This window comes from Saccopteryx bilineata, chromosome 4 (assembly GCF_036850765.1).
Source record: "Saccopteryx bilineata isolate mSacBil1 chromosome 4, mSacBil1_pri_phased_curated, whole genome shotgun sequence".
NCBI lineage: Eukaryota > Metazoa > Chordata > Mammalia > Chiroptera > Emballonuridae > Saccopteryx > Saccopteryx bilineata.
In genome coordinates, this window is record NC_089493.1 from 76,463,490 (window position 1) to 76,487,319 (window position 23,830).

General features: G+C 44.9%; 1 protein-coding gene and 1 non-coding gene across 2 annotated transcripts in view; one reads left to right on the forward strand and one right to left on the reverse strand.

Annotated features, from left to right (window-relative positions):
• The window catches only part of EIF3J (eukaryotic translation initiation factor 3 subunit J), a 36,950-nt gene extending 13,866 nt beyond the window's left edge, over positions 1-23,084 (reverse strand). Inside the window, exons 1-4 of the mRNA XM_066276600.1 lie at positions 22,946-23,084; positions 22,756-22,859; positions 4,337-4,391; positions 3,516-3,607 (exon numbers count right to left, since the gene is read on the reverse strand). Coding sequence (XP_066132697.1) covers positions 3,516-3,607; positions 4,337-4,391; positions 22,756-22,859; positions 22,946-22,991 — 297 coding nt within the window. The 5' untranslated portion in view covers positions 22,992-23,084. The remainder of the gene's footprint in view (positions 1-3,515; positions 3,608-4,336; positions 4,392-22,755; positions 22,860-22,945) is intronic.
• On the forward strand, positions 13,880-13,956 carry TRNAA-AGC (transfer RNA alanine (anticodon AGC)). The gene has a single exon. It is a non-coding gene; the product is annotated as a tRNA-Ala (tRNA).
• Positions 23,085-23,830: the final 746 nt, after the last annotated feature.

Here is a 23,830-nt window from a genome sequence, read left to right on the forward strand (position 1 = left end):
TGGCTCCAGCAAGGGGTTACTCGGTCTGCTGAAGGCCCGCGGTCAAGGCACATATGAGAAAGCAATCAATGAACAACTATGGTGTTGCAATGCACAATGAAAAACTAATGATTGATGCTTCTCATCTCTCTCCGTTCCTGTCTGTCTGTCCCTGTCTATCCCTCTCTCTGACTCACTATCTTGTCTCTGTAAAAACAAAAAACTACTGTATCTTAGTAAAACACAATGAATTTATAATAATCTGTAAGTCTATAAATCTACTCAAAAATAAACAGCCTTAAATAAAATCCACAATATCACTCATTTTTCACCACTTGAAGTTTTTATACCCCTTCCTTACTCTGAAAGTTGGTAATTAAAAAGAAAAAAATTAAGCTTTACTCTGCTTTTCTAGTAGAAACTAGATCCAACGTAGCCAAATAGCAAAAGAAGAGGAAAAGAGAAGCCAGCCAACAAAAAAAAGGGAAGAGAAATCACAGAAGGAGAAAAATCACCAATCTGCATTACCTAGTGAAATAATACAAAACTAATGGGTGAGAAACTGACATGAAACTGTCAGAAGAAATACATAATTTTATGAAAGGGATAAGGCTGCTCACACCTTAAACCACTGATCGACTTTAGCATCACTAATAATAAGACAGACATTATATGACTACTGATGTGATGAAATATGAAGCACACAGCATTACCTCTAAAGTATTCCATTTGAGGACAGATGTAAAATGAGTAATACTTGTTACTTATTTGATTTTATTTTAGCAAAAAAATAATAGATTAGCTCTGGCTCAGTGGTAGAGTGTCAGCCCAGTGTGTGGATGTCCTGGGTTCAATTCCTGGTCAGGGCACACAGCAAAAGTGACCATCTGCTTCTCTACCCCTTTCTCCTCTTTTTCTTTCTCTCTCTCTCTCTTCTCCTCCCGCAACCATGGCTCAACTGGTTCGAGCATATTGGCCTCGGGCTCCATGGAGCTTCTACCTCAGATGCTAAAAATAGCTTGGTTGCAAACATAGCCCCAGATGGGCAGAGCCCTGGCCAGTTGGCTCAGTGGTAGAGAGTCGGCCCGGTGTGTGGAAGTCCTAGGCTCAATTCCTGGCCAGGTCACATAGGAGACGCGCCCATCTGCTTTTCTACCCTTCCCCCTCTCCTTTCTGTCTCTCTCTTCCCCTCCTGCAGCCAAGGCTCCATTGGGGCAAAGTTGGCCCGGGTACTGAAGACGGCTCCATGGACCCCACCTTAGGTGCTAGAATGGCTCCCACTGCAACGAAACAATGCCCCAGATGGGCAGAGCACTGTCCCCCTGGTGGGCATGCCGGGTGGATCCCAGTTGGGCACATGCAGGAGTCTGTCTGACTGCCTCCTTGCTTCTAACTTCAGCGGAAAAAAAAGGTGAAAACTATATTAAAAAGGAAGGAAGGAATAAGAATATACAATAGTTGTATCCAAATACATAAAGACATTATAGAGACAGAAAGACACCAATATTGCCTGACTGGGCGGTGGCGCAGTGGATAGAACGTTGGACTGGGATGTGGAAGACCCAGGTTCGAGACCCTGAGGTCGCCAGCTTGAGCACAGGCTCATCCGGTTTGAGCAAAAGCTCACCAGCTTGAGCCCAAGGTCGCTGGCTCCAGCAAGGGGTTACTCGGTCTGCTGAAGGCCCACGGTCAAGGCACGTATGAGGAAGCAATCAATGAACAATTAAGGTGTCGCAATGCGCAATGAAAAACTAATGATTGATGCTTCTCATCTCTCTGTTCCTGTCTGTCTGTCCCTGTCTATCCCTCTCCCTGACTCTCTCTCTGTAAAAAAAAAAAAAAAAAAAAAAAAAAGACACCAATATTTACTTATGGGGCAGAGGGAAACAGTATAGATGAATGAAGGATTGGGAGAGATTCTTAATATTGTTTTGATTTTAAATCATGTAAATGTGTTTTCTATTCAATCTGACCAGTGGTAGCACAGGGGATCAGTACATAGAACACTGACCTGCAATGCTGAGGTCCCAGGTTCGAAACCCTGAGGTTACCAGCTTGAGCGTGGGCTCATCCAGCTTGAGCATAGGGTTGCTGGTTTGAGTGTGGAATCACTGAAATGATCCCATGGTCATTGGCTTGAGCCCAAGGTCACTGTAGGGGTCCCCAAACTTTTTTTTTTTTAGAGACAGAGAGAGAGAGAGAGAGAGAGAGAGAGAGGGACAGACAGTAACGAAGAGATCAGAAGCATCAATCATTAGTTTTTCGTTGCGCATTGCAACACCTTAGTTGTTCACTGATTGCTTTCTCATATGTGCCTTGACCGCGGGCCTTCAGCAGACTGAGTAACCCCTTGCTCAAGCCAGCGACCTTGGGCTCAAGCTGGTGAGCTTTTGTTTAAACCAGATGAGCCCGCGCTTAAGCTGGCGACCTCGGGGTCTCAAACCTGGGTCTTCTGCATCCCAGTCCGACGCTCAACGCTCTATCCACTGTGCCACCGCCTGGTCAGGCAGGGTCCCCAAACTTTTTACACAGGGGGCCAGTTCACTGTCCCTCAGACCGTTGGAAGGCCGCCACATACAGTGCTCCTCTCACTGACCACCAATGAAAGAGGTGCCCCTTCCGGAAGTGCGGCGGGGGGGGGGGGGGGGCAGGCGAATAAATGGCCTCAGGGGGTCACATGCAGCCCGTGGGGCCGTAGTTTGGGGATGCCTGGCTAGAGCAAGGGGTCATTGGCTCTGCTGGAGCCCCCTGACCAAGGCACATATGAGAAGCAATCAATGAACAGCTAAAGTGAAGCAACTACAAGTTGATGCTTCTCATCTCTCTCCCTTCCTGTCTCTTGTCTTTCTCTCTTGCTAATTAAAAAAGTTTTCTGCCTGACCTGTGGTGGCACAGTGGATAAAGCGTCGACCTGGAAATGCTGAGGTCGCCGGTTCGAATCCCTGGGCTTGCCTGGTCAAGGCACATATGGGAGTTGATGCTTCCAGCTCCTCCCCCCTTCTCTCTCTCTGTCTCTCTCTCCTCTCTCTCCCTCTCTGTCTCTCTCTCTCCCTCTCTCCTCTCTAAAAATGAATAAATAAAATAAAATAAATTAAAAAAAAAGTTTTCTATTCAAGAAAACAAATAAATTAATATAAGATTCCTGATCTTGTTCCAAATAATTAAGAACAAACACACATACTACATGGCAGAGAAACAGATGCTTTTTGTATTTCACTCAATATGTACACTGCAAATAAAGACTAATCTCAACTAGAAAGAACTACAGTCACTAGCAAAAAGTCACTGAATGTGGTCATTACACAATCATGACTGTTCCTGAATGTTTGCAAAAACTTAAAAAAGGTATTCTAATAAAGCTTCTGGGTTTGGTTTTTGCAAAAATCACAAATTTAGTTTGGGGACTCACTTATCTGATTGTGTCCACTTAAAAGTCTTTATAAAGTCCCTCAAATTGCTAGGTAATATTTGCTGTTAAGGCACTGTACCACTACTGAGGTGAGAGTTCTATATTTTAGAAAGTCAATAGTACTTACCCTTTTTTTAATTTCTTCTTGCCTTTTTTTCTGCTGCCGTTCTTTCTCTTTTATCTTCTCTGTTATTTTTTTCTTTTCCGAAATTTTTACTTCTAAAAGTAAAGAAAACTTTTAAATCAATTATCTAGAATATTTTCCAGTTTACAAAGGAGAGAGACATGATATGTGTGTATATCAAGAGACCAAACCTCTCCCAGCTCCAATTTTATATGGTGATCTCCTGGCAAATAAGAATGGGAAAGTTCTGGGGCTCTCTTCCTTTTTCTTCTCTAACATGATCCCTAAGATCCAAACATCTCCCTTCATATCTTTCTACAGCCTTTCAGGCGGGACTTAGATCATTCAACCATGATGCTACACCCTTTACTCTCTCCTAAGAACAATGCTCAGAAAAACAACAGGTAGCCAATCTGATTCTGTTTTGAGAGAAGAGATGCAGGGAGAAGATAAAGAGGGAATGGAAGAGCATTTGGTTTCTAAATACCAAAATTTTCAATTTTGAGAGCATTTTGTCATTTGTCTTAACATACTGTGGACGGATATGAGAATTCTCGTGTTGTCATATTACACAGTGTTTTACAAATATCATACTTTAAAAATATATTAGCTTATAGAACGTAATAAATAACTTCAAATTCAATGGGTATTTAATTTTAAAGTGTGCCTTTAACATTTATGTAAAACGTTTTTGTACTCATTCAACAGAAACTTATTTGGCCACTGGGTAAAGCTAGCAATAAAACTACTGGTTTACAATTAATGTAAGCATCAGAAGCTCTCCATAACATAAAACCAAAAATGGAGAAACCCCAGTAGCTCACCAGGTTTTACTTCTGCTTCCTCTTTTTTTTCCTCGTCATCATCATCCCAGTTATCCTAAAGAAAAAAATCTCCATTAATTATTCTTGCATGTTTACTTTTCCATGTATACTTAATTATCAGCTTGTCTAACTCCATAGAAAAATGCTTGTTGGACCTGACCAGGTGGTGGCACAGTAGACAGAGCGTCGGACTGGGATGTAGAGGACCCAGGTTCAAGACCCAGAGGTCACCAGCTTAAGCACAGGTTCATTGGGTTTGAGCAAAAGCTCACCAGCTTGGACCCAAGGTCGCTGGCTCGAGCAAGGGGATACTCAGTCTGCTGTATCCTCCCAGTCAAGGGACATATGAGAAATCAATCAATGAACTAAGGAGCAATAACGAAGAATTGATGTTTCTCATCTCTCTCCCTTCCTGTCTGACTTTCTCTGTCTCTGTCACCAAAAAAAAAAAAAAAAAAAAAAAAAATTGGTGGTATTTTTTGGTATTGCATTAAATTATTTATTTATTATTTATTTATTTTTTTTACAGAGACAGAGAGAGAGTCAGAGAAAGGGTAGTCAGGGACAGACAGACAGGAACAGAGAGATGAGAAGCATGAATCATTAGTTTTTCATTGCTCTCTCACATGTGCCTTGACCATGGGCCCTCAGCAGACCAAGTAACCCCTTGCTGGAGCCAGCGACCTTGGGTCCAAGCTGGTGAGCTTTGCTCAAACCAGATGAGCCCGCGCTCAAGCTGGCGACCCCCAGGTCTCGAACCTGGGTCCTCAGTATCCCAGTCCGACGCTCTATCCACTGCGCCACCGCCTGGTCAGGCTGCATTAAATTTATAAATATTGGAGAACTGACATCTTTCTCATTTTGAACTGTCCTCACCAAGAAAAAGAGCTATCTTTCCATTTGTTCAAGTTGACTTCTGTATTTTTAAAGTGTTTTCAAGTTTCTCTCTTGAAGGTTTTGCACATTTCTCTCTGGGTTTATTCCCAAGTATTCATCCTCTGTGTTACTATCAACAGGTTTTCCCCTTTATGTCTTCTAACTGGTTATTTGTAAATAGAAAAGCTTTTTTTTTTTTACTTTTTTATTGAATTTATAAGTGTGACATTAGTTAATTATATACTAATTTTATATATTACTACATTACTGATGTCATTTATCACTTGAAGTTAGATTTATCATTGACTAGGGGGTTTTCAAGGTATGCTACCATATCATCTGCAAACAAGAGATAGCTTTACTTCTATACCACTTATGCCAATTTCTTTATCTAATTGCACTGGCTAAACCTCTAGAGCACAATTTGAATAGCAGCAGAGATAATGGGCATCACTGCCTTTTCCTGCTAAGGAAAATTACTCTAATTTCCCCATGATGTGCTATGTGCACTTCAGCACACTTATGCAGTAACATTTATCAATCTTTTCTTTTATTGCCTCTTGATTTTATAACAAAAAATTTTCTAGAACAAGTATGATTTCATTGTTTTCATTTATATATCTGGTCCACTTAGAGTTTCTTTTGTAGGCCCTGGCCGGTTGGCTCAGTGGTAGAGCGTTGGCCTGGCGTGCAGAAGTCCTGGGTTCAATTCCCAGCCAGGGCACACAGGAGAAGCGCCCATCTGCTTCTCCACCCCTCCCCCTCTCCTTCCTCTCTGTCTCTCTTTTCCCCTCCTGCAGCCGAGGCTCCACTGGAGCAAAGATGGCCCGGGCGCTGGGGATGGCTCCTCGGCCTCTGCCCCAGGCACTAGAGTGGCTCTGGTCGGCAACAGAGCGACCCCCCGGAGGGGCAGAGCGTCGCCCCCTGGTGGGCGTGCCGGGTGGACCCTGGTCGGGCGCATGCGGGAGTCTGTCTGACTGTCTCTCCCTGTTTCCGGCTTCAGAAAAATACAGGAAAAAAATAAAAAAATAAATAAATAAACTGAAGAAAACTGTATCGTAAATAGTTTCTTTTGTGTGGTGTAAAGTCTGGATCTAATTATATCTTTTTCCAAATGGGTATCACAGCATCATTTATTAAAAAGTTCACTTTTGCCACATCATTTACTATATCCTATATTTTCATAGTTACCTGGTCTATTTCTTTCTATCTTATCCCACAGGACTACTGTCTCTTCATATACCAGTAAGTACAACACTGCTTTAATTACATAGGCTTTGTAGTATTTATTTATGTAGGCCAGGGCTAGTCTCCTCTCATAGATTTTCAGGTTTTAAAGTGTTCTCCTGACCATTCTTGCATGTTTGTTTTTCCATATGAACTTTTATATCTACTTGTCTAATTCTATAAAAAAAGCTGCTTCATTAACAAAACACAAGACAACCAAACCAAAACTAATAGCCTCTTTAAAATTCGGTTATTTTAGTTTTTAATTTTTTTAATTTATTTATTCATTTTAGAGAGGAGAGGGAGGGAGGGAGGGAGGGAGGGAGGGAGGGAGAGAGAGAGAGAGAAAGAGAGGAGAGAGACAGAGAGAGAGAAGGGGGGAGGAGCTGGAAGCATCAACTCCCATATGTGCCTTGACCAGGCAAGCCCAGGGTTTCGAACCGGAGACCTCAGCATTTCCAGGTCGACGCTTAATCCACTGTGCCACCACAGGTCAGGCCGATTATTTTAAAACAAAAAAACTAAGGACTTTATACTTCTTACTTTCTCAAATGTAAAAACATCCAGCATTCTAACCACTGGTTCAATTATTTCAAGTCATATTCCATATAACACAACCCTGGTTACTGAATTAAATCTACATAAGACAGTGCAGGGAAGGGCAAAAGTAGGTTTACAATAGTTCCTATGGAAAATAATACAATAATTAGTAAACAACACAAGAATAAACTCTGTCTCACGTAGTCATCTTTAAGAAGAGTCAAGAACTGATAAACAGTTTCATGGAACATACTCCCTAACTTAGGTGGGGCACTTTAAGGTGGATACATACTCTGTCTTTTCTATGCCTAATATCATTGAGCTAAAAATAAACCAACTTCAAACAATTTTCTAAAGGCTTAACAGAATTTAAATTTAAGTTTAATAAGGATAGACACAGCTCTGAATTTAAATAGGGCTTTAATGCACAGGTAGCCTGGTCATTGTCTAAGCAACCACCAGGCATAGTATGACACACCATTGGAAGCTGAGCCACAAGACGGCAGATGCAGAGCAAGTGGCCCTGACGCTATTGCATGACGCTGAGGCTGACTAATGTGCCTTAACTATGACACCAAGCTTCTGGTTTTATAACAAAACAGAACATAAATCTGAATCATTCTACATATATAAACACCCAAGCCTAGATTCTTAAAAAAAGAAACAAAAACCTGTAACTCCATCAAGGAAACAAAAGTCCTAATTAAGGCTGCCATGGGGTCTGCAAGCAGAGTAGAAAGGACTTGCATACAAATAAAAATATTTTTATTATCACTTTGGCAATTTAACCCACAGTTCAGAGTTCACAGAATGAAAGCAAACCAAGAGCAAATTGGTGGTTTCCAGAGAGGAAGGAGGGCTGGGGACTGGGTGAAAGAGGTGAAAGGGTTAAGAAGTACAGACCAGAAGTTACAAAATAGTTATGGGGATGTAGAGTTCAGCAAAGGAAATATAGCCAATAATATTGTAATTAACTATGAATGCGGCAAGTGGATATTGGAAATACTGAGGGGAACACTTTATAAAGTATATATGATTGTGTAAACACTATGCTGTACACCTGAAACCAACACAAAATAATATTAAAAGTAAATTATAACTGAAAAATAAGCCTGATCAGGTGGTGGCACAGTGGATAGAGCATCATCAGCCTGGGACAAAGAGGACCAAGGTTTGGAACCCCAAAGTCGCCAGCTTGAGGGTGGGCTTATCCGGCTTGAGCGCAGACTCACCAGCTTGAGCGCAGGATAATAGACACGACCCCATGGCCACTGGCTTGAGCCCAAAGATCACTGGCGTGAAGCCCAAGGTCGCTGGCTTGAGCAAGGGGTCACTGGCTCAGCTGGAGCCCCCAGTCAAGGCACATGAGAAAGCAATCAATAAACAACGAAGGTGCCGCAACTATGAGCTGATGCTTCTCATCTCTCTCCGTTCCTGTCTGTCCCCCTACCCACTAAAATAAATAAATAAATATATATTATAAATATATAAATAAATAAATGGCTATTTTATTGATTAAAAAAGAAAGCAAGCAAACCAGCTAGCCATTGTTTGGAAATCTGATATACTAGAGTTGGAAAATAGAAAGCAAATGTTTGTGTTACATTTCTGGTTTACTTAAGTCCTTATATCAATACACTCTAGGACAAAGAGAACCAAACTAAAAATAAAAGTTAACTACTTGTTTTTGTTTTGTTTTAATCTTCACAGAACATAGGAAGCTAGGTCTGTGAGTGATAAATGCTTGGGCAGTGCCTCAGAGAGGAGGACCATTTTCTATTCCAGGGAGTGCATATTTATAACTGTCTCCTAATAGAGATGATGATGATGGTGGTAGACAGACAGCATTTACTAAGTGTATGTCAGGCACTGTGCAAAGGGTTTTATATGTAAGTAAAAAGTAAGCCTCGCCTGACCAGGTGGTGGTGCAGTAGATAGAGCATCGAACTGGGACGCAGAGGAGTCAGGTTAGAAACCCTGAGGTTGCTGGCTTGAGCGCAGGCTCACCAGCTTAAGCATGGGATTGCTGGCTTGAGTGTGAGATCATAGACATGACCCCATGGTCACTGTTTGAGCCCAAAGGTCACTGGCTTGAAGCCCAAGGTCGCTGGCTTAAGCAAAGGGTCCTTTGCTCTGCTGTAGCCCCCTGGTCAAGGCACATTAGAGAAAGCAATCAATGAACAACTAAGGTGCTGCACCAAAGAACTGATGCTTCTCATCTCGCTCTCTTCCTGTCTGTCTGTCCCTAGCTGTCCCTCTCTCTGATTCTGTCAAAAAAAAAAAAAAAAAAGTAAGGCTCACAAAAGTCCTATAAGGTACTGTTATCTTCATTTAACAGACAAAGACACTAAGACCCAAAAATAGCTACCCCACAATCTCAGTGAAAAATAATGAAGAAACTTGTTTTGAATGGGCCAAAGTTCCTTTAAAATGTCATGGTAAACCTGACTTCTCACCTGAGTCCTGAAGTATAAAATAACTATCTGAGAACTAGGTTCCTCTCCACCAAAATTTGTTCTTTCAATTAGTTCTGAATGAGCTTTGGTGGAATGACAAGGAATCTCATCAAAGAGAAGGGTCAGCTACAACTACATCAGTTACCCATCTCAAATTGCCTGTGATGGTTTTGTACTAGCGCCTCAGGTACTGGAAGGCTAAAAAGGGAGGTATGGGCTGGATAGCATTAGTTAGAGTTGCCCCTGAGCACAGAGGTTGCCAGTTCAATCCCCTGTCAAGGCATATACAGAAGCAGATCAATGTTCCTGTCTCTCTCTCTCCCACTTCCTCTCTCTCTTAAATCAATATAAAACTTTTTTGTAAAAAAAGGGAGGGGGCTGACCAGGTGGTGGCGCAGTGAATAGAGTGTCGGACTGGGATGTGGAAGATCCAGTTCTAGACCCCGAGGTTGCCAGCTTAAGCGCGGGCTCATCTGGTTTGAGCAAAAGCTCACCGGCTTGAGCCCAAGGTAGCTGGCTCAAGCAAGGGGTTACTTGGTCTGCTGAAGGCCTGTGGTCAAGGCACATATGGGAAAGCAATCTGCCCTGGCGGGTTGGCTCAGTGGTAGAGCATCGGCCTGGCATGCAGGAGTCCCGGGTTTGATTCCCGGCCAGGGCACACAGGAGAAGCGCCCATCTGCTTCTCCACCCATCCCCCTCTCCTTCCTCTCTGTCTCTCTCTTCCCCTCCCGCAGCCAAGGCTCCACTGGAGCAAAGTTGGCCCGGGCGCTGAGGATGGCTCTATGGCCTCAGGCGCTAGAATGGCTCTGGTTGCGACAGAGCGACACCCCAGATGGGCAGAGCATCGCCCCCTGGTGGGCATGCCGGGTGAATCCCGGTCGGGTGCATGCAGGAATCTGTCTGACTGCCTCCCCGTTTCCAGCTTCAGAAAAATACACACACACACACACACAAAAAGAAAGCAATCAATGAACTACTAAGGTGTTGCAATTCGCAATGAAAAACTAATGATTGATGCTTCTCAACTCTCCGTTCCTGTCTGTCCCTGTCTATCCCCCCCCCTCTCTCTCAAAAATAAATTTAAAAAAAGAAAAAAAAGCCTGACCAGGCGGTGGCACAGTGGATAGAGCATCAAACTGGGATGCCGAGGACCCAGGTTCGAGACCCCGAGCTCGCCAGCTTGAGTGCGGGCTCATCTTGTTTGAGCAAAAGCTCACCAGCTTGGACTCAAGGTCGCTGGCTCAAGCAAGGGGTTACTCGGTCTGCTGAAGGCCCATGGTCAAGGCACATATGAGAAAGCAATCAATGAACAACTAAAAAAAAAAGTGTCACAACGAAAAACTAATGATTGATGCTTCTCATCTCTCTCCGTTCCTGTCTGTCTGTCTCTATCCCTCTCTCTGACTCTCTCTCTGTTCCTGTAATAAAAAAAAAAAAAAAAAGAAAAAAAGGAGAGGTATGGCTGAAAATGAGCAGTTCTATTCCAATAACTACAAAATAGAGGAACAGCTGCAAAAAGCATTTTTTTTTGTATTTTTCTGAAGTTGGAAACGGGGAGGCAGACAGACATGCGCCCGATCGGGATCCACCCGACATGCCCACCAGGGGGCGATGCTCTGCCCATCTGGGGCGTCGCTGTTGCAACTAGAGCCATTCTAGCGCCTGAGGCAGAGGCCATGGAGCCATCCTCAGCGCCCAGGCCAACTTTGCTCCAATGGAGCCTTGGCTGCGGGAGGGGAAGAGAGAGACAGAGAAGAAGGAGAGGGGGAGGGGTGGAGAGCAGATGGGAGCTTCTCCTGTGTGCCCTGGCTGGGAATCAAACCCGGGACTCCTGCACGCCAGGCCGACGCTCTACCACTGAGCCAACTGGCCAGGGCCAGAAAAGCATTTTTATTCAATGCTAATGTTCCTTAATTCCCTTTCCCAGTAAAACATCACCCCTGCTCTACTCTATCACTGCTCCCTCAGTATCTCATTCACACTAATTCTAATGTTCCTGGGTTTACCCATCAAAGCAAAAAACCCCAGACAGTCAAGTTAAGCTATCTCATCAGCTAGATATAAGGCTACCTTGAATTTCACAAAGGAGTGGATTTTAGTAGCAAAAGCAGTGGTTCCTAACAAGCTATAGAAACAGTTATGAGTTTGTAAAAGGACACTGAAAGGCATGCCTTTCCTGTCACCCTCACCCCAAGAGTACCTGAAATAAGTTCGCCCCGAAGTTACTACCATACTAGTGAGAAATCCCTAAAGAAGAGAGCATAGTGATATCAGTAAAAAGAGACTGGTCATATTTCCAAATAGTTATAATCTCCAAAGCAAAAGGCTAGGAACAGAAGTTTTGTTTCCTTAGTTATAAAATTTGCAGCTGCCCTACAAGTTAATGCCTGAATCTGCTGAATTTTCTGTAAACACTAGGACTTTGTAAATGCTGACAATAAATTCAAATAAAATGCAAAATAGATTCCTAGAGAAATACCTAAAATTAACACTTAAAATAGGAAGTCTATAATTTAGTAAGCCTTAAATGGTTATGTGCTTCAAAAGACTACCTATCAAAGAATCCAATTAAATTCCTTATCTAATTATTTTAGGTAGCCAATAAATCTTCCAACTATTATACCCTATTTATCTCCAAAAGAATCTGCTATGCTGCTCTCCTAACATGGGTAGCTTCCTTAGAACAGAGGCTGTTTGTAAACTACCACTCATTTTTCTATACTCTTCTTCTATAGATACACACTCAAAGTCCTTTGAGCCGTTTTTTCTGAAAGAGATGGCTGTTTTTCAAATTTAAAAACTGATTCATAGCCCTGGTCCAATAGCTCAGCTGGTTAGAGCATCATCCTGATACACCAAGGTTGTGGGTTCAACACCCAGTCAGAGCACATACAAGAATCAACCAATACATAAATAAATGGAACTACAAACTGATGTTTTTTTATTCTCTCTCCACCACTTCTTCTAAAATAATCTTTTAAAAAGCCCTTCAGCCCTGGCCAGCTGGCTCAGTGGTAGAGCATCGGCCTGTAGTGTCAATGTCCCGGGTTCAATTCTCAGTCAGGGCACACAGGAGAAGCACACCTCTGCTTCTCCATCCCCCCCCCCTTGATTTTCTCTCTCTCTCTCTCTTCTCCTCCCCACCTGCAGCCATGGCTTGATTAGAGCGAGTTGGCCCCAGGTGCTGAGGATGGCTCCATGGCCTCCGCCTCAGGTGCTAAATAATGGCTCCAGCCTCAACAGAGCAACGCCCCAGATGGGCAGAGAATTGCCCTCTAGTGGGCCTGCCGGGTGAATCCTGGTCAAAGCATATGTGGGAGTCTGTCTCTGCCTTGCCTCCTCTCACAAAAAAAATTTAAAAATAAAATAAAAAAATTTAAAAAAAATTTAAAAGCCCTTTAAATAAAAAGCTGCGTCCTGCCTGACCTGTGGTGGCACAGTGGATAGTGTGAACCTGGAATACTGAGGTCGCCGGTTCAAAACCCTGGGCTTGCCCAGTCAAGGTACATTAGGGAGTTGATACTTTCTACTCCCCAATTTCTTTCCCTTTCTCTCTCCCCTCTCTAAAATAAATAAAATCTTTAAAGAAAAAATAAAACTGATTCCCAATATAAAATACAAAAAATTTTAAACCCTGCTTTCTTTTTATTTCTAACAATGTGGCCAGTAGTTGGTTGGTCTGTCATTTTTATCACGTACAACTACAGAATGTCACATGCAATGAGAGAACATATTTAGGGCTGAAAATGCTTTCCAGCTTAAGCAAGATATATTTATAGACTGTCAAGTTGAAGTAGCTTCAAAAGAGCAGTAAAATTCTTCCACCCCATAGTCACAGTCTAACATATACTCCTTCCACTCTTTAAGTAATCTGGTTTAGAATAAAGCATAATCTCTTACAGTAAAAGAGTCTTTTACTGGCTGGTGTTTTGTAAGCTGTATGGACCTACTGTGAGAAAGGCCTCAAAACTCTGTAATGGCTGTTGGCAAGGCTGGACTTCCCAGGAAAGTTCAGGGGGTTTTGCGGTTTTCTTTTCTTATTTACTTTAAAAATTAAAAAAGCATATATATATATATATATAAAGTATATAACATGATGATAATTTGATACAGATACATAGAAAATAATTACTACAGTCAAGCTAATGTAGTTACCACTGTTTTTGTGTGTGATGAGAGCACTTGACATTTATTCTCTTAGCAAATTTCCAATATTTAATGCAGTATTATTAACTGTAGCCAATTCTTTTCTTTTTTTCATTTTAGAGAAGAGAGAAGGGGGTGAGGGGTGGGGAGCAGGAAGCATCAACTCCCATATGCCATATGTGCCATGACCAGGCAAACCCAGGGTTTTGAATCAGTGACCTCAGCGTTCCAGGTCGACACTTGATCCACCGCGCCACCACAGGTCAGACCATTCCTTTTTTTAAAAATAATTTTTGTGGCCCTGGCCGGTTGGCTCAGCGGTAGAGCGTCGGCCTAGCAAGCAGGAGGACCCGGGTTCGATTCCCGGCCAGGGCACACAGGAGAAGCGCCCATTTGCTTCTCCACCCCTCCGCCGCGCTTTCCTCTCTGTCTCTCTCTTCCCCTCCCGCAGCCAAGGCTCCATTGGAGCAAAGATGGCCCGGGCGCTGGGGATGGCTCTGTGGCCTCTGCCTCAGGCGCTAGAGTGGCTCTGGTCGCAACATGGCGATGCCCAGGATGGGCAGAGCATCGCCCCCTGGTGGGCAGACCGTCGCCCCTGGTGGGCGTGCCGGGTGGATCCCGGTCGGGCGCATGCGGGAGTCTGTCTGACTGTCTCTCCCTGTTTCCAGCTTCAGAAAAATGAAAAAAAAAAAAACAAAAAACAAAACAAAATAATAATTTTTGTGTGTGTGAAGAGATAGATAGTGAAAGGGTCAGATAGGGACAGACAGGAAGGGAGAGAGATGAGAAGCATCAATACTTCGTTGCGGCACCATAGTTGTTCATTGATTGCTTTCTCATATGTGCCTTGACCTACAGCTGACCGAGTGACCCCTTGCTCAAGCCAGCAACCTTGGGGTTTCAAATCTGAGTCCTCCGTGTCCCAGTCCAATGCTCTATCCACTGCGCTACCGCCTGGTCAGGCTAATGATTTTTATTTATTCATTTTAGAGAGGAGAGAAAGAGAGAGAAGGGGGTAGGAGCAGGAAGCATCAACTCCCATATAAGCCTTGACCAGGCAAGCCCAGGGTTTCAAACCAGCAACCTCAGCATTCCAGGTCAAACTTTATCTACTGCGCCACCACAGGTCAGGCCTGTAGTCACATTCTGTACATTAGATTTCTAGACTTAATCATTTTATACAACTGAAACTTTTTACCCTTTTGACAACATCTTTTAATTTTGTTTCCCCTCCTGCTAATCACCATTTTACAACCTGCTTCTATGTACTGGACTATGTAAGATTCTATATGCAAATTAAGATCATACAAGGATTTTTTTTTCTTTCTATGTCTGGCTTATTTCACAGCAAAGTTCAGGGGTTTTTTTGTTTTGTTTTTTGCATTTTTCTGAAGCTGGAAATGGGGAGAGACAGTCAGACTCCCGCATGTGCCCGACTGGGATCCACCGGGCACGCCCACCAGGGGGCGATGCTCTGCCCCTCCAGGGCCTCGCTATGTCTCAACCAGAGCCACTCTAACGCCTGAGGCAGAGGCCACAGAGCCATCCCCAGCGCCCAGGCCATCTTTGCTCCAATGGAGCCTTGGCTGTGGGAGGGGAAGAGAGAGACAGAGAGGAAGGAGAGGGGTTGGGGCAGAGAAGCAGATGGGCGCTTCTCCTGTGTGCCCTGGCCGGGAATTGAACCCAGGACTTCTGCACACCAGGCCGACGCTCTACCACTGAGCCAACCATCCAGGGCAAAGTTCAGTTTTTTTGGGGTTTTTTTTTTTTTTGTATTTTTCTGAAGCTGGAAACGGGGAGAGACAGTCAGACAGACTCCCGCATGCGCCCGACCGGGATCCACCCGGCACGCCCACCAGGGGCGAAGCTCTGCCCACCAGGGGGCGATGCTCTGCCCCTCCGGGGCGTCACTCTGCTGAGACCAGAGCCACTCTAGCACCTGGGGCAGAGGCCAAGGAGCCATCCCCAGCGCCCGGGCCATCTTTTGCTCCAATGGAGCCTTGGCTGCGGGAGGGGAAGAGAGAGACAGAGAGGAAGGAGGGGGGGGGGGGTGGAGAAGCAAAAGGGCGCCTCTCCTATGTGCCCTGGCCGGGAATCGAACCCGGGTCCCCCACACGCCAGGCCGATGTTCTACCGCTGAGCCAACCGGCCGGGGCCGCAAAGTTCAGTTTTTAAAAGAAGTTCAAGCGTTTTCTATCATCTCAGAACTGTGCTGGTCTCTGGAAGCCATGTCATTCATTTAATTCAATTTCACTGAGTTTTTAACATCCTATATACACAGCCAAGCACTCAGTTGAACTCCACCTCAATGCCTACCTGTCTAATATTCGAAACTGTTATCAATCAATGCGATTTTAAATTTCAGGTTAAGCAAGATCATGATCAAGACAATGAAATCTAAACAACTGGCCTATTTATTTTCAGTATTCCAGCATTACAGTAACATTGGGCAAGTATTTTTCAATAGTGTACATGCTTCCTAACTAAAAGCTTATGTTTATAAAAACTGTCAGGGTAGCCTGACTGGTTTAGTGGCGTTATAGATAGAACATTGACCCGGAACCCAGTTAGAAACCCTGTGGTCACCAGCTAGAGCATGGGCTTGCCAGATTGAGCACAGGATCATGTACATCAGGGGTCCCCAAACTACGGCCCGCGGGCCACATGTGGCCCCCTCAGGCCATTTATCCGGCCGCCGCTGCACTTCTGGAAGGGGCACCTCTTTAATTGGTGGTCAGTGAGAGGAGCATAGTTCCCATTGAAATACTGGTCAGTTTATTGATTTAAATTTACTTGTTCTTTATTTTAAATATTGTATTTGTTCCCGTTTTGTTTTTTTACTTTAAAATAAGATATGTGCAGTGTGCATAGGGATTTGTTCATAGTTTTTTTTATAGTCTGGCCCTCCAACGGTCTGAGGGACAGTGAACTGGCCCCCTGTGTAAAAAGTTTGGGGACCCCTGATGTACATGATCCCAAGGTTGCTGGCTTGAGCATGGGGTCTCGGGCTTGGCTTGAGCTCCCCCTACCTCATGAGAAGCAATCAATGAATAACTAAAGTGAAGCAACTACGAGTCGATATTTCTCATTTCTCTCCTCCCTCTCTCTCTCTCTTGTCAATTTAAAAAACAAATAAAAAAACCTTTTTTAAAAAACTGTCAGGGAGCCTGACCTCTGGTGGCGCAGTGGATAAAGCGTCGAACCGGGAACACTGAGGTTGGCGGTTCAAAACCCTGCACTTGTCTGGTCAAGGCATATATGAGAGTTGATGCTTTCTGCTCCTCCCCCCTTTCTCTCTCGCTTGCTCTCCCTCCCTCCTCTCTAAAATGAATAAAAAAAATAAATAAAAATAAAAAAACTGTCAGGGAATTAAAATGATATAATTGAGATTTTCTTCAAAATAATCTGGTTGGAGGAGAGCAGTAAGTAGGGATACAGCAGAAGACTGGCCATGGGTTTATTAAACCTTTCTTTCTACTTCTGCGTATCATTGAAATTTTTTCATAAGAAGTTACACACACTTCAAGATACCCATTTCCTGGCAAAATGCCTATCTACTGATTATTTTCCAACAATCTCCCATTTCTTTGAAATACAGATCCCATTCTTCAGAAGTACTATTTGCAATGCTTAAAAAATGTCATTACTGTGGTAGATTTAAGCTATTAACCCACAAAGGATGGTTCAAGGGGTAGGGTGAGGCAGGCAGTTTCAACTAAGTCAGTTCTCTAGGATCTTTTAAAGAAATTCTACAGTATGTAATAGAAGCAAATGCCTGAAATGCTTGAACACAACCAGGAGCAGTTTTTTCAAAACAAACTCTACACCCTTCGATTAAATCTAGCTTCTAATCTGTTCTACCGAAATGCTGGAGACTAGTAAAGTTTACTAAAACTTTTATTGTCCCTATTTGCAGTGGGCAGGTACTCACTGACTTGTTGTCAACACAGCCTACACATCATTCCTGCAATGGGGAAGGACTCCATATACCAAGTGAACAACTCCTCCCACTGCTTCTGCATAACATCAGTATAGTAAGTAAAAGAAAGTCAGTGTTATCAGGAAAATATGCTCCCTAGTTCTAACATTTTAAGCTGGGAATAAGCATATGTTTCCCCCTCCTCTGTATCATGAATAGTAATAATTCTACAGTTTCACCTAAATCCACTTCTGCCACTGCCAGACAGCTATTTGAAAGGTCAAGTGCAGCAAAATGACATGTCTACTAAAAGGTAGTAAACTATTGGAGTAAATTACTATAACAAAAACCTCAATTTTCCTTTCATTTCTCCGGACATTACAAATGACATTAAATTTATATTCTTGGCCTGACCTGTGGTGGCACAGTAGATAAAGCATCGACCTGGAACCCTGAGGTCGCCAGTTCAAATCCCTGGGCATGCCTGGTCAAGGCATATGTGGGAGTTGATGCTTTCTGCTCATCCTCTTCTCTCTCTCTCTCCCCCATCTCTCTAAAATGAATAAATAAATAAAAAAAATTTTTTAAGTCTATATTTCTGGCCCTGGCTGGTTTGCTCAATGGATAGAGTGTCAACCCAGTGTGCAGGAAATCCTGAGTTCAATCCCCCGTCATGGCATACATCAAAAGTGACCACCGACTTCTCTTCTCCCTCTCCCTCTTCTCTTTCTCTTCCCCTATTAGAGCCAGTGGCTCAACTGTTTAGTGTTGGCCCCAGGCACTGAGGATAGGTCAGCTGATTCAAGCTTCAGCCCCAGACAGGTATTGTTGCCGGATGGCTCCTGGTCAGGGCACACAGGTGTTTCTCTATCTCCCCTCCTCTCACTTAAAAACAAAACTATACTCTTAAAGGTTAAACAGTAGCTACTGATGTAAACTGAAGAAGTTACTGTAGTTTCCACATTTCTCCTCAAGAATTTTAAAAATTCACATATTGTGCCTGACCAGTGGTGGCGCAGTGGATAGAGTGTGGACATGAAACACTGAGGTCCCAGGTTCAAAACCCCCGAGGTTGCAGGCTTGAGCACGGGTCACCAGCTTGAGCATGGGATCATGGGTATGATCCCTTGGCTGCTGGCTTGAGTAAGATCACTGGCTCAGCTGGAGCCCCTGAGTCAAGGCATGTATGAGAAACAATGAATGAACAACTAAAGTGCTACAAGTTGATGTTTCTTATCTCTCTCCCTTCCTGTGTCTGTCTCTCCCTTGCTAAAATAAGAAATCACATTTGTATTAAGGACTATGATGACTCGATCTCATGGAAACTAAGCCTTGTTTGCATCTCCTTACAAAAGGATTAAGTATTAAACATTGGATTCAGAAATTTGGTATTATCATCCAAGGAGACAAATTTTAGATTAGTAACCTTTGAGCAAGCAAAAACGTGCTTGATAAACATGGTCATTCCGCTTGACCAGGCGGTGGCGCAGTGGATGGAGCATCGGACTGGGATGCAGAGGACCCAAGTTCGAGACCCCAAGGTCGCCAGCTTGAGTGCGGGCTCATCTGGTTTGAGGAAAAGCCCATCAGCTTGAACCCAAGGTCGCTGGCTCCTGCAAGGGGTTACTTGGTCTGCTGAAGGCCCGCGGTCGAGGCACATATGAGAAAGCAATCAGTGAACAACTAAGGTGTTGCAACGCGCAATGAAGAACTAATGATTGATGCTTCTCATCTCTCTTTGTCCCTATCTATCCCTCTCTCTGGCTCTGTAGAAAATAAAAAACAAAAAAACAAAAAAAACAAAACATGGTCATTCCATTCAAAACACAAACTTCACAGTAAATAGCCACTGTGGAAAGAACTTAGCCTTGTGAGCTAAGAAAATCAAAAATGTGGCACAAAATAAACTCCAATACTAGGTCTAAACAGCTTAAGCATATTTTCTATTAGCCAGAAAAAGTAAGACTACATCTAGAAGAGAGAATTCACATTTATTGAGCGCCTACCAAGTACTAGGCAGCTCTGCTTAATGCTTCCCGAATTGTCCCTGAACTGTCTCACCCAAAATGTAAATTGCCCTGGCCAGAGAGCTCAGCTGGTTAGAGCATCATCCTGATGCACAGACACTGCTGTTTTGATCCTGGATCATGGCACATACAGGAACAGATAGATGTTCTTGTCTCTCTCCCATTCTCTCTCTTCCTCTTTCTAAAATCAATAAAAATAATAAAATAAAATAAAATGGCCTGACCTGTGGTGGCACAGTGGATAAAGCATTGACCTGGAACACTGAGGTCACTGGTTCAAAACCCTGGATTTGCCTGTCAAGGCACATACGGGAAGTGCCTTAATGCTTCCTGCTCCTACCCCCTTCTCTCTCTCTTTCTCTAAATGAACAAATAAAGTCCTTTAAAAAAAATAAAATAAAATGTAAATTAGCCCCCCAAGGAAGCTCCTATAATGACAATTTACAGACTGGAAAACTAAAACAGGAAGATTAAAAAACTTGTTTATGACCACAAATATATAAAATATAAAGGCAACAATATCAACCCAGGTCTGTCTGATTGCAGAGTCCAGGAATCAAACTACTCCATAGATATCACATCCTAAGAATCTTGAAGAAACTCAACAGAAATAAAATAACATTTAAACTTGGAAATAAAATGGACAAGTTCAACTTTCTTCTTCAAGAACAACTTCAGAGTTTATGTAAAAGAAATAAGCTATTTGTATAAAAGAAATTCTGTATTGAAAGAGTGAATGGAAAAGATGACCTTTATGGTCCCTTACAACTTGAAATAATCTCCAAAATTAATCCCAACTGGACAGAATTACATTTATCAAGATTGGAACCATTTATTATTTTTTAAACATTTTTTAAAGACTTTATTGATTTTAGATAGAATAGAAAGAGGGAGTGCAGAAAGAGCAGGAAGCATCAACTCTGTAGTAGTTGCTTCTCATACATGCCTTGACCCAGCAAGCCCAAGATTTCAAACCAGCAACCTCAGCATTCCAAGTGGATACTTCATCCACTTTGCCACCACAGACCAGGCAGATTGACACCATTTAGATCCAATAATCTCAGGCAGTCTACTTCCTATCAGTCCAGACTACTCCATTAAAACCTCGTTTTCTAGTACTTTTGTCCAGATTGGATAATCTATTCCCCTCATTTTACATTTTATAACTTAGTTCCAATTTTCATTTACAGATGTCTTAACTGTTGCATCTAGGTATGCATAGAAAAACTGAAAGGACAAATATGAACTATAGCCTAAAATCAGAAAATCTGCTACAGACTGACCTGTGGTGGCACAGTGGATAAAGTATCAACCTGGAATGCTGAGGACGGGGGTTTGAAACCCTGGGCTTGCCTGGTCAAGGCACATACAAGAAGCAACCACTATGAGTGGATGCTTCCTGCTCCTCTCTCCACCTCTCTCTAAAACCAATAAATAAATTAAAAAAGAAAAAGGTGCTGGCTGTTTGGTTCAGTGGTTGAGGCATGTGGAAGTTCTGGGTTCAATTCCTGGTCAGAGAACAGGAAAAGCGAGCATCTGCTTCTCCACCCTTCCCCCATCTCTATTTCTCCCTCCTGTAGCCATGGCTTGAAAGGTTCCAGCAAGTTGGCCCCAGGCCCAAGGATGGCCTGCTTCAGGCACTAAAACAGCTTGGTTGCCGAGCAACAGAATAGTGTTCTCAGATGGGCAGAGCAACGCCCTGTAGGGGACTTGCCGGGTGGATCCTGGTGGAGGTGCATGTGAGAGTCAGTCTGTCTGCCTTCCTGCCTCTCATTCAATTAAAAAAAAAAAATTCTCAGTCCTGGCCAGTTGGCTTAGCAGTTGAGCATTGGCCCGACGTGTAGAAGTCCAGGGTTCGATTCCCAGCCAGGGCACACAGGAGAAGAGCCCATCTGTTTCTCCACCCCTCCCCCTCTCCTTCCTCTCTGTCTCTCTCTTCCCCTCCCACAGCCAAGGCTCCACTGGAGCAAAGTTGGCCCAGGCACTGAGGATGGTTTCATGGCCTCCACCTGAGGCACTGGAATGCCTCCAGTTGCAGCAGAGAAACGCCCCAGATGGGCAGAGCATCATCCCCTGGTGGGCATTCCCATGGATCCCAGCTGGGCACATGCAGGAGTCTGTCTGCCGGCCCCTGTTTCTCACTTCGGAAAAATAAAAAAATAAAAAAAAGATTTTGAGAACTCTGTTAATAACAGTCTTAACATACTGGGCTTGAGACTTTTCAAGCCACTTAAAAAAAGGAATGTTGTAGTCACAATGTCATCTGAAACCATAAGATAAGCCCCAGGGGTTTTCAAAAACAAACCAGGAAGGTAAATCTGGATCAGATCTACAAAGCATAGGAAAAAATATATAAAGCTCTGGCCCTCCTGTCTACTCCAACCACCAAATCTTTGATATCTCGTGTTACAATTAATACCACTCTGTCAACTCGACATTTTTCAGGTCGCTGTGTGGACTACTCAAGTTCCTGACCAGTATCTGCTATCTCAGTACTCCCAGTCCATCCTTTTACTAGAGGATGAACCACTGCTTTTGTTTTAATTTTACTCTTTTCACCTGAGTTTGATGAGGGAATGTTCAATTTATCGAACGTGATGTTTAGAAATGTGGGAGCTTTGCACACACTGGGGAGGCTAAAGTCGTTACACTTTACTGTTTCTATTTCTCTTGTGTGAGAAAAAGGTTAAAATTAATCCACAGTATTTCACTTATCAAATTGTACAAACTCTCCAACTGAGCCTTCGGGGACATTAATTACTGGCTCTGGGGCGACCTGAGCTCGAAAAGGCAGGTGCGTTGCTAGATTTTCAATATGGGATAAGCCATGGGCTCAATCCCCAACTTGCCGGTCTCATCTCGGCGAGAGGCTCCTCACGACGAAGTTCGCACGTGGGCCGGCCGCACTGCTGCTGTCACCTCCGGTCGCCAGTTGGCCGGTGGGATCCAGGCCGGGGCGCAGACCGACAGAGACGGGTCAGGGCCAGGGCCGCCGCCTCCCTCGCCGGGGAAGTCCGAAAGGCCATGCCGCCGTCTCCGGCCCATACGATTGGCAAGCGGAGGGGACGAGGGCACCGCTGGGCCCTAAGCTCGCGCCTGGACCCTGGGATCGCAGGCCCGGGCGGCGCCCCTGGGCCCAGAGCCCACCCGACCACCTGTCGGCAGGCAACCCACCCGCTGCGGCGCCAGCCCGCTCCCGCTATGCTCGCAGCCCCGGCCCGCACCCACCTTGACGTCCTCGTCCTCGTCCTCGCCTTCCCAGCGGTCCCCGCCGGCGGTGCCGCCGCCCCCCACCTTCCGCACCGGCTCTTCCACGGAGAACGTGTCCGCGTCTACGGAAGAGAGCGAGCCGCGTTAGTGCCTGCCTCGCCAAGGGGCCAGCGCAGTCTCGGGCCCTGCCCCCGGAACTTCTCCTCACCCCAGGAGTCGGAGTCCCCCGCCGCCGCCGCCGCCGTCGCCGCCATGTCGAACCGGGCGTGAGCGTGTGTGAGGGGAGAGGTACCGAGGAGTTAGCGCGGCGGGGGTGAGTCACTGGCTGCGCACTCGTTGGCCCGCGCAGGGCAGGCTGGGACCGTGGCTGACTGTACGCCCAGGCCCAGGCCCCGCCCCCTCTGGCAGAGGCAACGCGCGAGCGCGGGAAGGCAGCGTGGGAAGTGGTCCTCCGTCTGCGCCGGAGGGCGCGACGCAGGGAGGGGAGAGAGGAGGCAGCCTGGAGACTGCCACGCCAGCCTGTGCCCCGGGGAAGGAATGTAAGTCCTTAGAAGTTAGCAGGATGTCACTTGCCTGGCTCTCTGCGGTCCTCGCTACCTTCCCTGCCTGTCCTACCCGCACCCCGAGCGTCACTTTGAGCGCCGCCGGTGATCGCTGACGGATACCAAGGAGGCTTCCAGTTAATCGCGCCACGCTCCGAAGCGGGCTCTGAACGGCCTGTACGCCTGTGGGGACCGTGGACCCGCTTTCCCGGCCCCCTGAGGGCGCAGTCGCGTGCAGGGGGCGGGAACATCGTCTGGAAGCCGGCGTGCGCTGTGTTCCCGGGAAGCGGCGAGTGCAGAGGGCGGCGTTCTGGCGGCGATCCTGGCCTGGGTGCTCGGACTCAGCTCCTGGCACGGTGGCCTCGCGGTCGTCACGAAGGGATCGAAGAGAGCCACGGTACTCGAGGATTTTCCCTTCCTATGAGCCGTTAGAGGCCAGTACGATTAGTTCTTTCGCAGGATAACTTCGGAACTCGGTCTGCGCTAGACGTAAACTCTAGCCTTGTCCTCAAGGTACGCACAGTCGAGTGGCTAAGATAGACATGTAAATA